The sequence below is a fragment of the Chionomys nivalis genome, chromosome 2 (assembly GCF_950005125.1).
Source record: "Chionomys nivalis chromosome 2, mChiNiv1.1, whole genome shotgun sequence".
NCBI classification, from domain to species: domain Eukaryota; kingdom Metazoa; phylum Chordata; class Mammalia; order Rodentia; family Cricetidae; genus Chionomys; species Chionomys nivalis.
The window spans coordinates 10,747,221-10,764,554 of record NC_080087.1 but is presented as its reverse complement, the minus strand read 5'-3'; the positions used below and the strand labels follow the sequence as shown (position 1 = coordinate 10,764,554).

At 46.0% G+C, this 17,334-nt stretch overlaps 1 protein-coding gene across 1 annotated transcript in view; it reads right to left on the bottom strand.

The window, feature by feature from the left end:
* Positions 1-17,334, bottom strand: part of Slc22a2 (solute carrier family 22 member 2) — a 38,249-nt gene that overhangs the window by 9,026 nt on the left and 11,889 nt on the right. Inside the window, exons 3-9 of the mRNA XM_057753845.1 lie at positions 14,891-15,045; positions 11,626-11,794; positions 9,453-9,567; positions 7,850-7,956; positions 4,758-4,972; positions 3,341-3,449; positions 2,690-2,802 (exon numbers count right to left, since the gene is read on the bottom strand). Of these exons, the coding sequence (XP_057609828.1) occupies positions 2,690-2,802; positions 3,341-3,449; positions 4,758-4,972; positions 7,850-7,956; positions 9,453-9,567; positions 11,626-11,794; positions 14,891-15,045 (983 nt within the window). The remainder of the gene's footprint in view (positions 1-2,689; positions 2,803-3,340; positions 3,450-4,757; positions 4,973-7,849; positions 7,957-9,452; positions 9,568-11,625; positions 11,795-14,890; positions 15,046-17,334) is intronic.

The window sequence follows — 17,334 nt, the reverse complement described above, 5'->3', positions numbered from 1 at the left end:
TTCTCTTTTGGGGAGTATTTTTTCCCATTCTTATTTATAGACTCGCTTGCCATCTTTAAACACCCTGTTTTCCATCATAAATAAGGTACCCAATGCCAAACACCATTGGGTTACAATTCCTTTTAGGGAAATGAAATACTTAACATTTTGAGTCAAGGCTATTCTAGGCTACTGGACAACACCACAGTGTTAAGAAATTTCAGAGTTAGAAAATAACTTCCCCACAAACCCTAGCCATGCGAAGAATAATGTAACTCTGCCAATAGAAAGTGTTCAGTGTTGGGAGCAAGAAAAACTTGGACCATTGCTAGCTAACAAGAATAATTGTGTCAGGACTGGCAAGATGGCTCAGTGGGTTAAGCTGCTTTCTGCTAAGCTTGAGGATATGAGTTCAATCCCCAGGATCCACCCATGTGGTGGAAGGAGAGAACTGAACTCCACATGTTACACTTTGGCACCTTTGCCACTGAATACTCACTGAGCCCCTTGGTTAACTTTATTGTAAACTTGAAACAACCTAGAGTCACTTGGGAAGAGGGAACCTCATTTGAACAACTGCCTACAGCAGATTGGCCTGTAGCTACATCTGTGAGATCGATTGCCGCTCTTGATTGGTAATCATTGTAGGAGGTCCCAGCCTGCTGTTGTATAGGAGTTGAAAAATCATGAGTGTAAGCAAGCGAGCGTGCTGTTTCCTTTGTCTTCCGATTGCCTGCAGATGTGTGACAGAGCCTTGAAGTTACTCCCTGACTCCCCAACAGTGAGGATGGTGACCCAGAATTGTAAGCTGGACAAACCCCTTTCTTCTCTATGTCACTTTTTGTCAGTGTTTTTTGTCACAGCAGCAGAGATGAACCCAGGTCAGTAGCCCAGGTCCTCCTGCACCTGCTTCCCCAGTGCTGGGCTCACAGGAGTGCCCGCCACACCTCTCTAGCTCCGAGTCTCTGGAGAGAGTGAAGTTCAAAGAATAGTAGGTCGCAGATTAGCATTTTATCCTGCAAGGATCAACACGGCTGGCCAGGATAGCGTTACCCGCTTTCCTGTGGTCTTTATCTGTTTTGTCCTGATGTTGTGGATGGAACCAGGGCTTTGACCATGCTAAGCAAATACAGTGCCACTGGGCGACGCCCAGCCTTCCAGTGGGCTCTTAGCCAGTACTTTTAGGCTTCTTAGATGAAACAGCTATGAGAGAGAGACAGAGAGAGAGAGAGAGACAGACAGACAGAGAGAGAGAGAGAGAGACAGAGAGAGGGAGAGACAGAGAGAGGGAGACAGAGAGAGAGACAGAGAGAGAGAGAGAGACAGACAGACAGAGAGAGAGAGAGAGAGACAGAGAGAGGGAGAGACAGAGAGAGGGAGACAGAGAGAGAGACAGAGAGAGAGACAGAGAGAGAGACAGAGAGAGAGAGACAGAGAGAGAGAGAGACAGAGAGAGAGAGAGACAGAGAGAGAAGGGGTTAACAAAGGCCTAGACATAGACTTGTTAAGTGGTGGTTGCAGAAACATGGAGCCTGTATTGCTGTCCAGAAATGTCCTGCTGAACCCTTAGACACCACCTACCAAGGATCAGGCATCTCTAAATCCTGCCTGGGGAGAAAGAGTTGGGGTATGGTGGGCACTTTCTGAGGAGGAAGGAGGCTCCAGGACAGGCCCCCGTAGCCAGTGTTTGGGAGTCAGAGATTTGGCCCTGTCTGTGGGCCTGGGAGCTCTGGTTATCCCAGGGTAAAGAGCCCTGGTGTTATCAGTGTTGGCTATCTTGCTAGTATGATGGACCATGGAGGAACTCATTGAGTCTGTTTTGATGGAAAATTATAGCAACAGCTTGAAACATTCATTGGCAAGTCTTCTGGCATGGAAGACGTCACTCTTACAAATCCCTCAGGCACAGGCAAGGGAAGGAATGGACCGGGGTAAGTGGAGGGGGCAGAATCCAGCTCCAAGAGAGCAGTATTGGGTGCATGGAGTCCAGGGGAGAAGTCAGTGTGGTGTGCTCTGGGCAAGGGGTCGTTTTAATGAAGTCTGAAAGCAAACGGAAGCGGTACCCTGAGTTACCCTGGGCAGGTGAAGGGAAGCCTGAGTCTGTGTCCACAGTCATCCCTGTAGGAGACATAGACAAGCAGCTGTCCCAGGCTGCAGTTGGGCCAAGGGCAGTGTCAGTGACTGGATGGTGACGCCCAAGGTCCTTGGGGCCCTTTCAGATTCTGTGATCAGCAGGTGATAGAAGCCGGCATACTCTACCCACTAGCAAGGGAGGCTATGGAGCAGTTGGGTAATCCACATAAGCTCCTGGCTCCCCTGGCATTAGCAGAAGGGGCCATGCCATGCCTCATCCTGAACTCTACCGGGGAAAGGTGGGTGGGGGCTCCGTCTTGCGGACACGTTTTTATTAGTTGTGAATTCCGTGTTATCTGGGTTTTGAAATTTTAACCGTCTTTGAAGTATGAAGTAAAAGTGCTTTGGGAATGAAGACAGCAAGGGTTCGTTCTTTTACAGATCTGAGAGGGATGAATATCACTGGTCAGAGAGGTGGGGGTGCTTCAGGGAGATGTCTTTCTATCTCATTTTGCCTTCATTTTATGCTTCTAATGTATCAGTCCCATAGCCCAGTGTTAGTGCTGGCTTGGGAGCATTAAAATAATACTAATAATATTGCCGATCACTAGTAATTAAATCCACAGCGATTTCTCACCAAATACCACCAGTGGGAACTCCAGCCAGATGTCGGTGAGACGGTAGACCAGGAAAGGCGTGATGATGCCACCAATGTCACACATGGAGGAACAGACAAGGACGCCGAGATTCCTAGGTCACAGAAACCTGATTTAGTCCTCTAACTTCTCGTGGGGCAGCAGTCCCCTCCCGCTGCACCCCTAGATAATTCCTTTCCTCAGCCATTAGGTGTCTAAGAGTAGAAAAACATCGGTTCTGCTTATTTCCATGTGCAGAAAGGACACGTGCACACACCCTCACCCATAGTTGGTTGTTTTTGTATTAGCCTTCAGACCAGAGAGGGAAGGATTTCCTGCTATCATGTGACTACCCATGCCATGTCTATGGTTTCCATAGACTCACTCAGCTGCTCTGGTCACGCTCTGCATGGTGATCTTGCTCCTGTGCCCTGTGACTTTGGGGAAGCTAAGTGTGAACTGCTGATTATATGCCTGAGTGTGAACTGCTGATTGTACACCTGAGTGTGAACTGCTGATTGTATGCCTGAGTGTGAACTGCTGATTGTACACCTGAGTGTGAACTGCTGACTGCTGCCTTTGAACACCCACAAAGTCCCCCTGTGCTTTGAAAAGCCAGGCTGTGTAACCCAAACACACGCATTCCCACTTACCTGATGTACGTGGGGTACAGCTCAGCATTGACCAGGCAGACCATTTCGTAGGCCATGGTGATGCCCATTCTACCCAAGCATGCGACGGTGACTTTCAGCCACTGGAGATCTGAGGGGAAAGCCAGCACTCAGCCACTCTGCATGCGGTCGCTTGTCCTCCAGCACTGTTGCAGAGGGGGCTTGTGAGGACAAACTCTACATTGCAGAATGAGACAGGGAAGCAAGAACAGTCCTCTACAGACATGAGGTAAACGCGGCAACCTCTGCAGGTCCAGATGCGCTAACCTTAGATGCAGTTCCAACGTTTTGCGTGTGCACGAAGACACGTGCGTGTGGATCAGAGGTGGATGTCATGTGTCCTCAATCAGCCTGTGCCTGCTATACAAGGCAGGACTGTTCCCTTGAACCCAGAGGTCACCAATCCTAGCAGTCTCTCTAGCCAACTCACTCTAAGGAATCCTATGTCTTTGCCTTTAAGCGCTGAGATGAATATGAGCCTGCTGACATTTTTGTGGGTTCTGAGGATCTGAATTCTGGTCCTCATGCTAACACAGGAAGTGTTTTACCCATGGAGCAATCGCCCCAGCACAAACAGTCTCTCTCTCTTTTTTAAACGTGGAGCTGGAGAGATGGCTAAGAACACTTGCTATTCTTACAAAGGCCCCAGGTTTTGTTCCCTGCACCAGCATCATCCACAAGTCCCTGCAACTCCAGCTCCAGGGAATCAGACACCCTCTATGCAGCCATATGCACACCCTACATACAGACACATATAGAGTACACACATATATAAAACTCTTAAAGCAAATTTAAAAAGCATAGCTTAGGTTCACAGCAAAATGAAGAAAGTACAAGTTTGCCACAGTTCCCCTGTCCACATACATACGGCCACCCCCATTCACAATATTCCTCTCCACTAAAGAATCCACACTGCTAAGTTGCGGTCATTGCTGACCCAAGGAGCTCTCAGTGGGTCTGGACACATGCATAATGCCATTATGTCACGCAGAGTGTTTTTCCTGCCTTCAAAGTCCTCTGCCCATGGCCCTTTCCCCTCTGCTACTGGACAATCCTGATCTTTCTGTTGTCTCCATAGTTCTGCCTCTAAGGTTTCATAACTTTATACTGTCATAGAGGTTGCCCCAGCTAACCAGCAAAGTGAAGTGTGGGCATAATGGAAATGATTACTGGTCTATGACAGCCTCAAACAAAACTCCAGGTGGCTAAAAGAATTGTTTCATGGGCTTTTGCCTCTTTCCTCAAAGAAACATTTTATGAGGAAAGACAAAATAATTGCTGATGGTGTGAGAATTTTCTCCTCTACAGTGAAGGACTAGACAGAGATCAAGGGAATCACTGGAACATTCTAGGGCAAGGCTTTGGTGAGTGCCTCAAGCTCTCTGCTCTCTGAACTTACCATCAGGGATAAAAACCGAAGCTAGACAGGCCGCTCCTGCCACCATATTTGACGCAGCCCAGGGATAGCGGCGACCAACCCGGTCTATGGTAAGGATGATAATGAAGGCAGCTGGGAATTCCACCAGGGCAGAGTAGAAGAAATCCAGATAGATGTTGCCCCCCGCGAGGCCCATATGCATGATGAGGCCCTGGTAGAGAACAGAGCTCGTGAACCTGAGCAGAAAGGAGAACCGTGGTCAGGCTGAGCACAGGGCTGGCGCTACTGCGGAAAGGGGCGCAGGGAAGATGAAGAGCTGGTGGTAGGGGGCCTTTTCACTGGCATCCCATCTGTGCTGTTGTTTTTATACCCACTGCTTTACTGTGGCAGATGGGACATGGAGACACAGAAACCTGGAACCCGTTGGGGGGCAGCCCATTCATGGGTCCAATGAGAAGGCGAGAAGTCTTGATGGAGTGATTTAGTGGAATAACACCAATGGCTGTCATAAGAGCTCATGGCTGTCAATCATTTTTCTCTTTGCGTATATTTATATATTATTTGTGTATGTGGTGTGTGTGTGTAAGTGTTCCTGTGTAGGTGAAGGTATATGTATAAGTCAGAATTGATACATTTCTCTCTAAATTTTTCCCCTCATTTTTTTGAGGTAGGGTCTCTCACTGAACCTGGAGGCCCTGATTTTCTAGGCTATCTGTCTATCAAGCCTCAGGGATCCTTCTGTCTACACACCTCCCTAGGACTAATATAACAGGCACATGCCTTCAAACTCAGCTTTTTATGTGGTGCTAGGAATCCAGACTCAGGTCCCCAACTTGCATGGTGGTTTACTCTGAGCCTCCTCCCAACCTCTTTATGGTCTTCTAAAACATTTTTGGGTGTAAAGACTTGACCACTTAATTCAAACTTCATGAACCTGAAGACCCAAAGTATGCAGTCTCCTTTCTCAAAGGTTTCCTCCCTGGCCTGAGGCAACTAGCCTTCTGAGAGGGTTTCTAATTTTGTTAACTTAAAATAATGGAAAATCTGAGGCTGTCAGGCAGGAGTCAGTATTCAGAGAGGGAAAGGGGAACACGGTCAAAGGTCAAAGCTGCCTGTGCCACGCAGGACGGTGACAAGTGTGGCTTTTGCTAGTGAGGGCAGATTTTCCACAGCCACTGTGAGGGGCAGTGGTCCCTGTTAGGAGATGAATTCCTCAGAATGGAGGTTCTCACACTGATGTGCATGGCCTGAGCGTGCCGTGTACAGCCAGTCCTGAGAAGCTCTGGTCGCTGTGGTGGAGAGCCAGGGCTGTCTTCCTCATACACCCCTAGATGTTTCTTTCTTTGCTTATTTTCCCCTCCCAGGAAAAAGGGTGGGGGAGGCCTTTCCTTATTAGCTCTGCACATCTGTAGAGATCTGTACTCAGGGTCAAATAATCTATACGAATACTTCACATTTTGGATTATGTATTAGAAACACTTGAAGTGTTCAAACAAACAAAAACCATACTGGTTGCTGGCCCACAGCCAGGGCTACTTAAATATTTTTATACTCTCAACTACTTAAATATTTTTATACTCTCAACTACTTAAATATTTTTATACTCTCAACTACTTAAATATTTTTATACTCTCAACTAGTTAAATATAATAAACTCTCAACTACTTAAATATTTTTATACTTTCAACTACTTAAATATTTTTATACTCCTCTCAACTACTTTTCACCCAAGAAATTTTTTTGACACTCTGTGTATACAGGTATATAACGTAGGCATACAAACCCAATATTTACTGATAATCATAAAAATTATTTTAAAATAATTCTTTGATCTCTATATAATTTCAAATTTACTCAGATTAAAGTAAATTCATATATTAATGATATGGATAGGCATGCTTATTTTTAAAAATACTTATTTTTAGCTTGTGTATATGGGTGTTTCGCCTGCATGTAAGTTCACTAGGTACATGCCTGGTGCTATGGGGGCCAGAAGATGGTGACCAATCTCCTTTTTAAAAATTGTTTTTATTGAACTATACATTTTTCTCCCCTCTCCTCCCCTCCTACCCTTGCCCATGGTGGCCGATCTCTTGAAACTGGAGTTACAGGCAGCATGAGCTGCAGTGTGGTGCTAGGAACTGAACCTGTGTCTCCTACAAGAACCACAAGTGATTTAACCATTGAGCCATCTCTCCAGCCCCATATTTATTTTTATGCAAATAATTAAATATTGAGCATCAGATGCTGCAGGACAGAGTACATCTTCAATATTTTTCAGAACTTTGATACTTTATGCTTTTTTTTTTTTACTTTTTCGAGACAGGGTTTCTCTGTGGTTTTGGAGCCTGTCCTGGAACTAGCTCTTGTAGACCAGGCTGGTCTTGAACTCACAGAGATCCGCCTGCCTCTGCCTCCCAAGTGCTGGGATTAAAGGCGTGCGCCAGATACTTTATACTTTTATATTTTTGTAATTGTCAGTCCAAAGAATGCCACTCCACCTAAACACACAGCACAAAACAGCAGGAGCAAGGCTAGGACCACTTCGTAAATTGTCGGAAATTCTGTCCGATCTCAAGCAGGATGCACAGTTGTCTGGAGACAATGTTATTAGTCAAACCTGCTCTCTGTGAGCTACCTATCAGCATCCTCTGTTGATGCTAGGCTGGGAGAGGTGATAATCTGAAGGTGTGCTTCTTCCCCTCCTTAATGTGGGTGACCGTCATCGTATGAACGCGGAGGAATTTACGTGGGTGACTGTCAGCGTATGAATGTGAAGGGATTGACGTGGGTGACCACGTAAATGAGCGTGGAGGGTTTTATGTGGGTGATCATCATCGTATGAGCGTGGAGAGTTTTATGTGGGTGACCATCATCGTAGGAGCGTGGAGGAATTTACGTGGGTGACTATCATCGTAGGAGCGTGGAGGGATTTACATGGGTGACCGTCATCGTATGAATGCGGAGGAATTTACGTGGGTGACTGTCAGCATATGAATGTGAAGGGATTTACGTGGGTGACCGTCATCGTATGAGCGTGGAGGGTTTTACGTGGGTGACCGTCATCGTATGAAGGTGAAGGGATTTTAAGACAGAGCAAAGGGACGTCTTACCAGTTGTACATCAAGATCAAAGTATGTTTCCTTATCTGAGGGGTTCTGACCAAGTCAAGAAATGAAGGGTTCAGTTTCTCGCCAGCATCCTCATCTGCTCTTAGTCTCTAAGGAAAACAAGAAGGGTGTTTTCTGTTAGAAGAGGCCTCTGGGTCCTAAAGAGAACAGCAGCTGCACTTAACACTGAGTGTCCATCATGAACTCCATGGAGCACACTGTCTTATTTCGTTTTTACCCTACAAGTTAGGGTCTGTTTTTCACTCTATTGTATAGAGGAGGACTCGGGTCATGGAGCAGTTAGGTCACTCACAGCATGTGATTTGTGAGGTATGCTGGGGTACCATGGAGAGACCCAGCTCTGTGGTCCTGGGTGGCCCATCTGGACCAATAGGAAGGAAGTTCAGGTCTGAGACCTTGACACCGAGACCATCACCAGCATCACTTGGAGTTCAGTAGGCTGAGGAGATGGCTGGCAGGTAAAGCCCTTGCCATTCAAATGAGGACTGGGGTTTAGATCCCCAGAACATCTATATGCTGGGTGGGTGTGGTCGCTGGCCTGTGACTCCCTGAGCAAATTGGATAACAAGGCTAGCCTTCCCAGTGTGCTCTGGGTTTGACTGAGTGACCTTGCCTCAAGGAATAAGGTAGAGGAGTGAGCAAAGATGAGCACTGACATCAACTTCAGGTCTAACCCCTCTCCATATTTCACACACACACACGCACACACACACACACACACACACACACACACAGGGTCTCTGAGTTTCTCATATCAAAATCACGTAAAAATGTCAAATCATGTTGTTAACCTAACCTATGCTGCATTCTCATTCAGAAATTATTTACATCTTGACACCATTTTCTTTTTATTTATTTTCTTTTGAAACAAGAGTTTCTGCCTAGGCTAGCCTTGAATAGCCAAAGATGACTTCAACTGCTGAGCCTCCTGCCTCCATGGCCTCCAAAGTGCTGGAGTTTTAGGCATGCACACGCAAAGCTTTTGTGCCTCTCTGGGAATCAAACCCAGGGCTTCATGTGTGCTAGGTAAGCACTCTATCACCGAGCTACAGAGCAACCCTTGACAAACTTTTTAAAATACAATCCATTTCTCCTTTCTAGTCGCAGCAGATGGAAAGGTTTCAGACTGATGAGATTGGCTATGGGCAAGATGTGAAGCACACTCCACATGGCTATATCCCCAATGCTTATAATTCTATGAAATTATTTGTGTTCAGAACTCTGCTGTGTGGACCTAGAACCTGCCCTGGGAAGCTGGACATGCAGAAAACAGCACAAACCCCTGAGGCAGAGCGACCAGCAAAACCTTGAGCTGCACGAGATAGAAACAGCTCCTTCACTGACTGTTTTTCAAAAAAAAAAAAAAAAAAAAAAACTGGTTTATTTTTGAGTCTGATGTTTGCCATCTGCTTATTCTCCCAAGGAGAACAAATTTTATGTATGAAATACTCTATTGTATTTTCCTACAGAGAGGCCACAGTGCCAGGGGTGCCCTGCCTCTCCAGCACAACGGCTAGCACACATGGAATATTTCCTGTACCCTCCTGTCACTACCCCCCAACTGACACCCAAAGCCTCAACTCACCTGAAGAGACGCTGGCACCAATTTTCCATTTTTCTTAGCAATTTGCTTAATTATCTTCATGGCTTTTGCATTTTTGTTCTGGGAGATCAGCCATCTTGGAGATTCGGGGATGCACCTAGGGCGTAAGGTCAGGGGAGTGGTTTCTGGGTGCGTGTTGCTAAGGGAGTTTCAGTCGGATCTACCTAGGATGCCAAGGCTGCTGTGGGAGCATGTAAGACTCTGTCCTCCCTTAAGTGCTGACTTTGCAGTCAGCCTGTGTCCAGGAAGCCTTCAGGCCTCCTCCTCAGGCTCCTAAACTGAATGGTAGCGGGTGAGCTGCTGAGCAGGGTGTGACTGAGCCTGTAGCTTGTGTCACCATGAGGAGGTGGCCTCTGGGCGAGCCCTGGGCTTTGTAAAGACCCGAGAACTAAGATTAGGAAACAAGGTGGGAGTCACAAAGCATCATGGAAGGAAACAAGGGTACATAGGGGACACACATGTATTATTATTAAATTATGTCATACACAGTTGATACATAATTATATAGCTATATATCACAGATAATATATTACATATTATTATACCATGTTGTATTTTTTTTTTTTTTTTTTGTATTTCATACTGAAAAAAAAAAACGAGGTAAGCTTCTAAGGTCAGGTAGTGGGCGCAATGCAGAAACTGAACTGCATGGTTTGAGCTTGACCTAGCAGGCTTAAGAAGCCCCGGCAAGTCCCAGGGTGCTGCTCTGAGCAAGGGCCCTCTATCCTGTCCTAGCAGGCTCAAGCAGCCTGTGCAAGTCCCAGCTGGTGTCTTGACGTGTCAGAGTCGTCAAGGTCAGGGTGAATGGAGGTGAGGATGGAGGAGGATGGGCCGAGACCCAGAGTGTGGTCTGCTCAGAGGTGGCCAACCACTAAGATGCTGCAGCGCTATTTTCCTAGTTGCCCATGAAAAGGTCTAGTGGCTGCCATTGCCTGAGCCCGGGCAGGGGGAGCAGGTAGGAATTGCGAGAATTGTGGGCTTGGGAGAAGGCAGGAATCTGGACAACCTACAGTGGAACATGTGGGTGGTCCAGGCTTTCCCGGGAACACCAGGGGAGGAAACTCTGGCTCAACCAGGCTGAGACGTGTGGGCTTTGGACTCTTTCTACAGCCTGCTGGATGCACACATAAGGATTATCTGTGTTCATGTGACATTTGGATAGCCATTCACTGGGGCCTTATTGTGGGAATGCTTGGGACAGGAAGCTACAATAGAACCTGGTGTCACCTAATCTATAGAAATGTGGCCTCTGGTTTACTGATGGTGGGGGCGGGGACTCCAAGCCTGGGAGGTAACTGACAGAGGTTCCAGGGGAGATGAAGGTTGGCCGGAACTCCTGCCTGTGGAGTCCCTGCATCCGCACTTGAAGCTGCCGTTCTCTCACCTCCCTTCTCTGCTCACATGTTCTCACCAATCCTACTTGTCTCCTATGCAACTAAGACATACATGCAATCTACTTGAATTCTGGATTGTTATATTTCATTGGTCCTGGATATCTATACATAACCCTCTTTTAGCATCTCAAATTCGACATATCCAAAGCTCAACTCATAACCTAGAGAGAGTGCTTCTAATTTCCTCTTTCTTGTGAAAGACTCTTTACCACCATGCTGGTCTTTATGTGTTTCCCTTGGGTGGGAATGATGAACATATTTTACTAGGCTGGGTAATTCTCATTTTTCAGTATGGTCTATCTGGAGTGCCATGCTGGCCTTATTTGGGATAATTGCTGTTATGATTGATGGGAGATGTCTGCCTTGGTCACGCCTATGGGAAAGCAGTGATATAATCATTTGCCACTCTGCCTGTTCACCTTAGAGTTTTGAAAAGGAGGAACAGGATAATGAGTGGCAATACTGTTGACTTCTTCCAACATCCAAATTGGATTCCAGCTGCTGGCAGCAAAACATCAAATAAATCACATGAGATGAAAGAAATAGGTCACAGAATTATTCTGTCCCAAGCTAAAGGACACTGGATTTCGAGCGAGGCACTGTGTAGGTTTTATTTTAGCAAACAGAATTGGCTTCCTATAACATAGCCCTGGAGAGCGATGGAAGCCTTGTCATACCCAAGCAGGGTATTCGTGGGGAAGGGAGACTTAGACAAACTAGATTATTTAAAGGTATCTTCTTTTCATTCCCAGCAGACTCACCAGAAATAGAGCAGGAAGCAGAAGTTGGGCAGAGTCACAGCAAATTGCAGCCATCTCCAGTGGGGAAGAGCATAGGCCACTCCTGCCAGTATCAGGAGCCCGAAGGTGAAGGCAACTTGGTAGAAAATCCCCACTGTTCTGCGATAGCCCAGACCAACAAATTCTGTAACTACAGAAAAGAATCCGCATGGTCAGCAAGATGAGCTAAAGCTGGCTTCCTACCCTAAGGCAACCACAAATGCCCAGCTCAAAAATACAGGTTTAACATAGGATTTTCTGCACAGCTCTCTGAGTATTTAAAATGTTTGTGTGTGCAGACGTGTGTGTGTGTGTGTGTGTAGTGGTGGTGGCTTTTTTGTTGCAGTTATTGCTATTATATTAATTATAGACTTGTGTAGTAGGAGCTGCAGGCTGCATTCCTGCCACCCGGCTCCCGGCCACCTGGCTAGCTTATGCCCTGAAATAATTACACGGAAACTGTATTCTTTTAAACACTGCTTGGCCGATTAGTTCTAGCCTCTTAATGGCTAATTCTCACATCTTGCCTAACCCATCTTTAGTAATCTGTGTAGCATCAGTCTTACCGGGAAAGATTCAGCATGTCTGACCTGGCGGCTTGCTTCATCGCGTCTGCCCTGGAGAGGAGTGGCATGGCGTCTGCCTCACTTCCTCTTCCTCCCAGCATTCTGTTTTGTTTACTCCACCCACCTATGTTCTAACCTATCAGGCCAAGCAGTTTATTTATTGATTAACCAATGAAAGCAACAGATCGATATGACACTCCCACATCAGACTTGCATTAACTGAACCATGTTAGCAAAATGAGCAAACCTGTTTAACTTAGAGAATAACATTAGGCATGAGGCTAGGCATGGTACCTCATGCCTGTAATTCTAGTACTTGGGAGGCAGAGGCAAGGTGGAAGGATTCCTTTAAGTTCAAAGCCATTCTGAACTATATACATGGTTTTGTATCAAAAAAAAAAAATAGCCAAAGGAGAATTTTAGGGCCTGGAGAGACAATTCAGTGATTAAAAGCTTGCTGCTTTTGCAGAGGACCTGTGTTTAGTTCCCAGCACCCATGTTAGGTGACTCACAACCACCTCAATCTCTAATTCCTGTTTCAGGGGATCTGACACCATCTTCTGGTCTCCATGTGTACTTGCTCATGTGTGGCATATACACATGTGTACACATAAATAAAAATAAAATAAAAATAATTTTAAAATTTCAAAGATGAATGTAATCATATTTAACACAAATGCAAGGTTCTGTTCTGTATCAACCAGGCAGTGAAAACTCAAGGCATGAACAAACAAATTAGAAACCGAACTTGTGTTGTAGATGCTTCATATATAAATGAACATTTACATGCAAGCTGTTCTTTTACAGAGATAAATAATTTGCAATTTTGTTTATTTATGTAAAGGACTGAGAAACCCTGTGGTGGGCTGAGATCAGCTAGTACTAGCTCGCAAAACAATTCATTTGAAATTTTTCAAAAACTTTGCAAATGAGTTGTTAAACATATATCTATTTTGAAACCTTCATGGTGGGAGTAGCTAAGGCTTAGAAAGTAGAAAACATACAACGAGACTTGTCACCTCCTTTGAGAAGCAAGTTACCAGCCACCGTTGCAGACGGAGCTTTATTTATGGCCCCATGTCTGCATCATGACAGACCTGTGGGGTCTGTAGGCAGGGAGCTAGGTGTTGTGGGACAATGGTTTTACCCTGTAAAGATTTGTTTCTTGTACTTGTTTAATAAAATACTGATTGGACAGTAGCCAGGCAGGAAGGATAGGCATGGTGACCAGGCAGGAAGTAGAGGCAGGGCAATGAGAACAGGAGAATTCTGGGAGAGGAAAGCTCAGTCTGCAGTTGTGACCAGCTACAGTGGACGCAAGATGTGACTGTCTTGCCGAATAAGGTGGCTAACACAGACAAGAATTATGGTTTATAAGAGTTAATAAGAAGCCTGAGACACTAGGCCAATCAGTTTATAATTAATGTAGGCCTCTGTGTGTTTCTTTGGGACTGAATGACTGCAGGACCGGGTGGGACAGAAACCTCCGTCAACAGAATGGCACTCGGTCCACAGCTAGGAGCTGTTTTCGTATGACAGACATGCTAGAATGGGAATTTCACGTGTCCCACAAGCCACAGTCTTTGCTTTAAATTTCTCACAAACCCGCTAAAGATTTTATTTTTTTCTAGTCCAATGGACACACACACTAAACCTTTATCTATAAGTTACTGTAAGCCATCTAAAAATATTTTAAAATGGCTGATTTAATTAAACAAAATGGTACATGTCTTCCACTAATGCAAGTGTCTACCTTTCAAAGTGTCCAGGGTCCTGGGTGAGGCTTGAGAGATGTGAGGATGGGGTTGGGGTTGGGAAGGAGTCACAAGGCAGGCGTCAGTGACTCAAGGACTTTCACAGGGACTTCAGAAGAAATGAGTGGTAAGAGGTTGCAGTTAATGACAAAATGTACTTCTGCATAATTGAATTCTACTTAGCGTGTTCTAGAAACCAAATTAGTGGTTGAAGAGCAGTATGCATTAAGTCCTTCATCAACCAATCATTTATCAGTTGTCTCTTCTGGAAGAAATGATGTTCTCCTTCTGCCCTGAAATTGCCCAGATTCCTACCAGGTAAAATAATGTAAGCACATCTTCTATCTACCTCTTGTGCAATAAAAGCTTCAGTCTTGTTCCCTTAATTCCAAAGTGCTCAGTGCCCAAGTGTAGCTGAAAGGACACGATGGTGGAGATTTCCAGATTTAACTAGATAATGGTTTTCACAGCTGCCAGGCAGACACTGCGCTGTGCACTCAAGCGTGTTTTTGCACCTCAAGGACTTTAATTGTCCCCCTGGCTGCTAGTGAGTAAACTCCAACCCTGATCTGACAGCTCACTCTCTACTTTTGTTTTAGTCCAGGACCCCAGCTCATAGAACAGCACCGCCCACAGGAAGGATGGGTCTTCCCACCTGGGTTAGCCTAATCTAGGTAATCTCTCACAGGCATCCCAAGGCCTTTATCCTGGGTGATTCTAGCTCTCGCTGAATAGCCAGGGTCCACCACCATGATCGTGTCCTTCACTAATCCTTGGGTGTAAGTCCAAATGGTTTACTAGAACAGATGAAGTACAGTAATACATTCCCTTACGTTCCGAACACATCTCTTATTGTTGTCTTTGTGCCCGGGCTCCACCTGACTGAAAGTCCCCATGCGTGCCCAGCAGTGTCTCAGGCATTCTTACTCAGGATGTAGCCGATTAACCAGCCCGCTTTGCTGACTAGTCCCTGGACAAAGCGAAACACCAACATCCAGACATAGTTAGGGGAAACTGCCATGAGAACCCCAGAGGTAGCGTTGATGAGGATCGTGACCAAGAGACAGAACTTCCGGCCAAACCTATGGAGAAGAACCAAGAAAGGTCATGGGGTTAGTGGGTGTATTAGTTACTTCTCCTAGTGCTAAGACAAACACCTGGTAAAAGCAGCTTGTGGAAAGAGAAGGGGTTTATTGGCTCCTGGTTCTAGGGTAGAACTCATCAGAGAAGGGCGGTCAGGGTAGCTTGGGGCAGCTGGCTGCACTGTATCTGCAATCAGAAAGCAGAGAGCGGGAAATGCTGGTACTTGGCTCACATTCTCCTTTTAGTTAGTCCAGGACCCCAGCTCATGGAATGGAGATACCACAGTTAAGGTGGCTCTTTCCTACCTCAGTTATCCCCTCCCGGGTGCACCTAGACTTTTGTCTCTAGGTGACCCTAGATACCAACAAGTTGACACTATGATCCATCACAGTTGGATTCCTGGAAGCTGGAGAAAATTCACGGATGCTATAAAGATACGATCAAAACCTGAGGGCCGATCTGGAGGTGTGGATTGATGGATACTCTTTTTTTTTTTTTTTTTTTTGGTTTTTCGAGACAAGGTTTCTCTGTGGTTTTGGAGCCTGTCCTGGAACTAGCTCTTATAGACCAGGCTGGTCTCGAACTCACAGAGATCCTCCTGCCTCTGCCTCCCGAGTGCTGGGATTAAAGGCGTGCGCCACCACCGCCCGGCGATGGATACTCTTTGATGCGCACATAAAGGCCCATGGATGGATACTCCTTGGTACCTGTACATAAAGACCCACGGATGGATACCCCTCAGCATGTACATAAAGACTCACGGATGGATACTCCTCGGTACCCTTACATAAAGACTCACGGATGGATACTCCTTGGTACCCGTACATAAAGACCCATGGATGGATACTCCTTGGTACCCGTACACAAAGACCCACGGATGGATACTCCTTGGTACCCATACATAAAGACTCACGGATGGATACTCCTCAGCACGCACATAAAGACCCACGGATGGATACTCCTTGGTACCCGTACATAAAGACCCACGGATGGATACTCCTCAGCATGCACATAAAGACCCATGGATGGATACTCCTCAGCATGCACATAAAGACCCACGGATGGATACTCCTCAGCATGCACATAAAGACCCACGGATGGATACTCCTCATTGCACACGTAAAAATCCATGACTTCAGTTCTGCTTCGAAAACTTTGTGAGGCTACATGGCTAAGTTAAAGTGCATTGAGCTCCCGTCACCCAGGTGCTGTGACTGTTCTTCTGGGAGAGGTTTGCTCCTTTGAGACAATCCAGGACTGGTCACACTATAAGTCTCGTCAGGTCATAGAGCCATCTATGAACTGGGGGCTCGGTACTAAAGTCCCAGCCAACTGCCCATCTGAGAAAGTCTCAACTTTGGTTTCTGTCAGCATCTCACATTCTGCTGGGATAACTCCCATCTTTTCATTTGAAGAACTCAGGCTTCATCAGTCTGGGGACGGGAAGTGCTGTCCAAGAACACAGACTAGGGAAAAAGCTGTCACTGGAGTCTAATCACGGCCTCACCACTTACTGCGATGTTGGGAAAGTTATTCGACATCACTACATCACTTCGCATTGGAAACAAACCGCAACTACCTGACTCTCTAGAAAGGGGATTCCATGAGGTATTATACAGAGAGAGCGCAGGACATTGCCCTCCTGGCCCACACAGCTGATGCTATGGTCTGTCTCCCAAGGACTCATGTATTCAAGGTCTTGGTCCTCGGTGTAGCAATGCTGGAAATTAATAAATTCTCAAGAGATAGCAGCAGGTGCTTAGGTCACTGGAGACACTGCCTTCAGAAGGGAATAAAGTGGCTCTCTGGGTCCTCGGATAGCTTATTGTATGTGTGCATGCGTGCGTGCGTGTGTGTGTGTGTGTGTGTGTGTGTGTGCATATCTGTGTATGTGTGCATGTGGAAACCTCAGGCATTATTCCCCAGATGCTCTTCACCTTGCTTTTTGAGATAGGGTCTCTCCCTAGCCTGGAATTCACTATGTAGTCAAGGCTGGCTGGCTGGCTGGCTACTGAACCCCAGGATCTCTGCCTTCCCAGTATTGTAATCTAAATATATATAACCATGTTTGGTTTAACATTTTTGGTTTACTTGTTTTATTTTATGTGTATGAATAAAATATACCTGCCTGTATGTTTGTTTACCATATGCATGACCAGAAGTCAGAAATGGGCATCAACTCCCTCAGAATTGGAGTTACGGATGGTTGTGGGTGCTGGGAATTGAACCCGGGTCCTCTGCAAGAGCAAACAGTGCACTTAGCTGCTGATTCACCTCCTCAGTTCTCC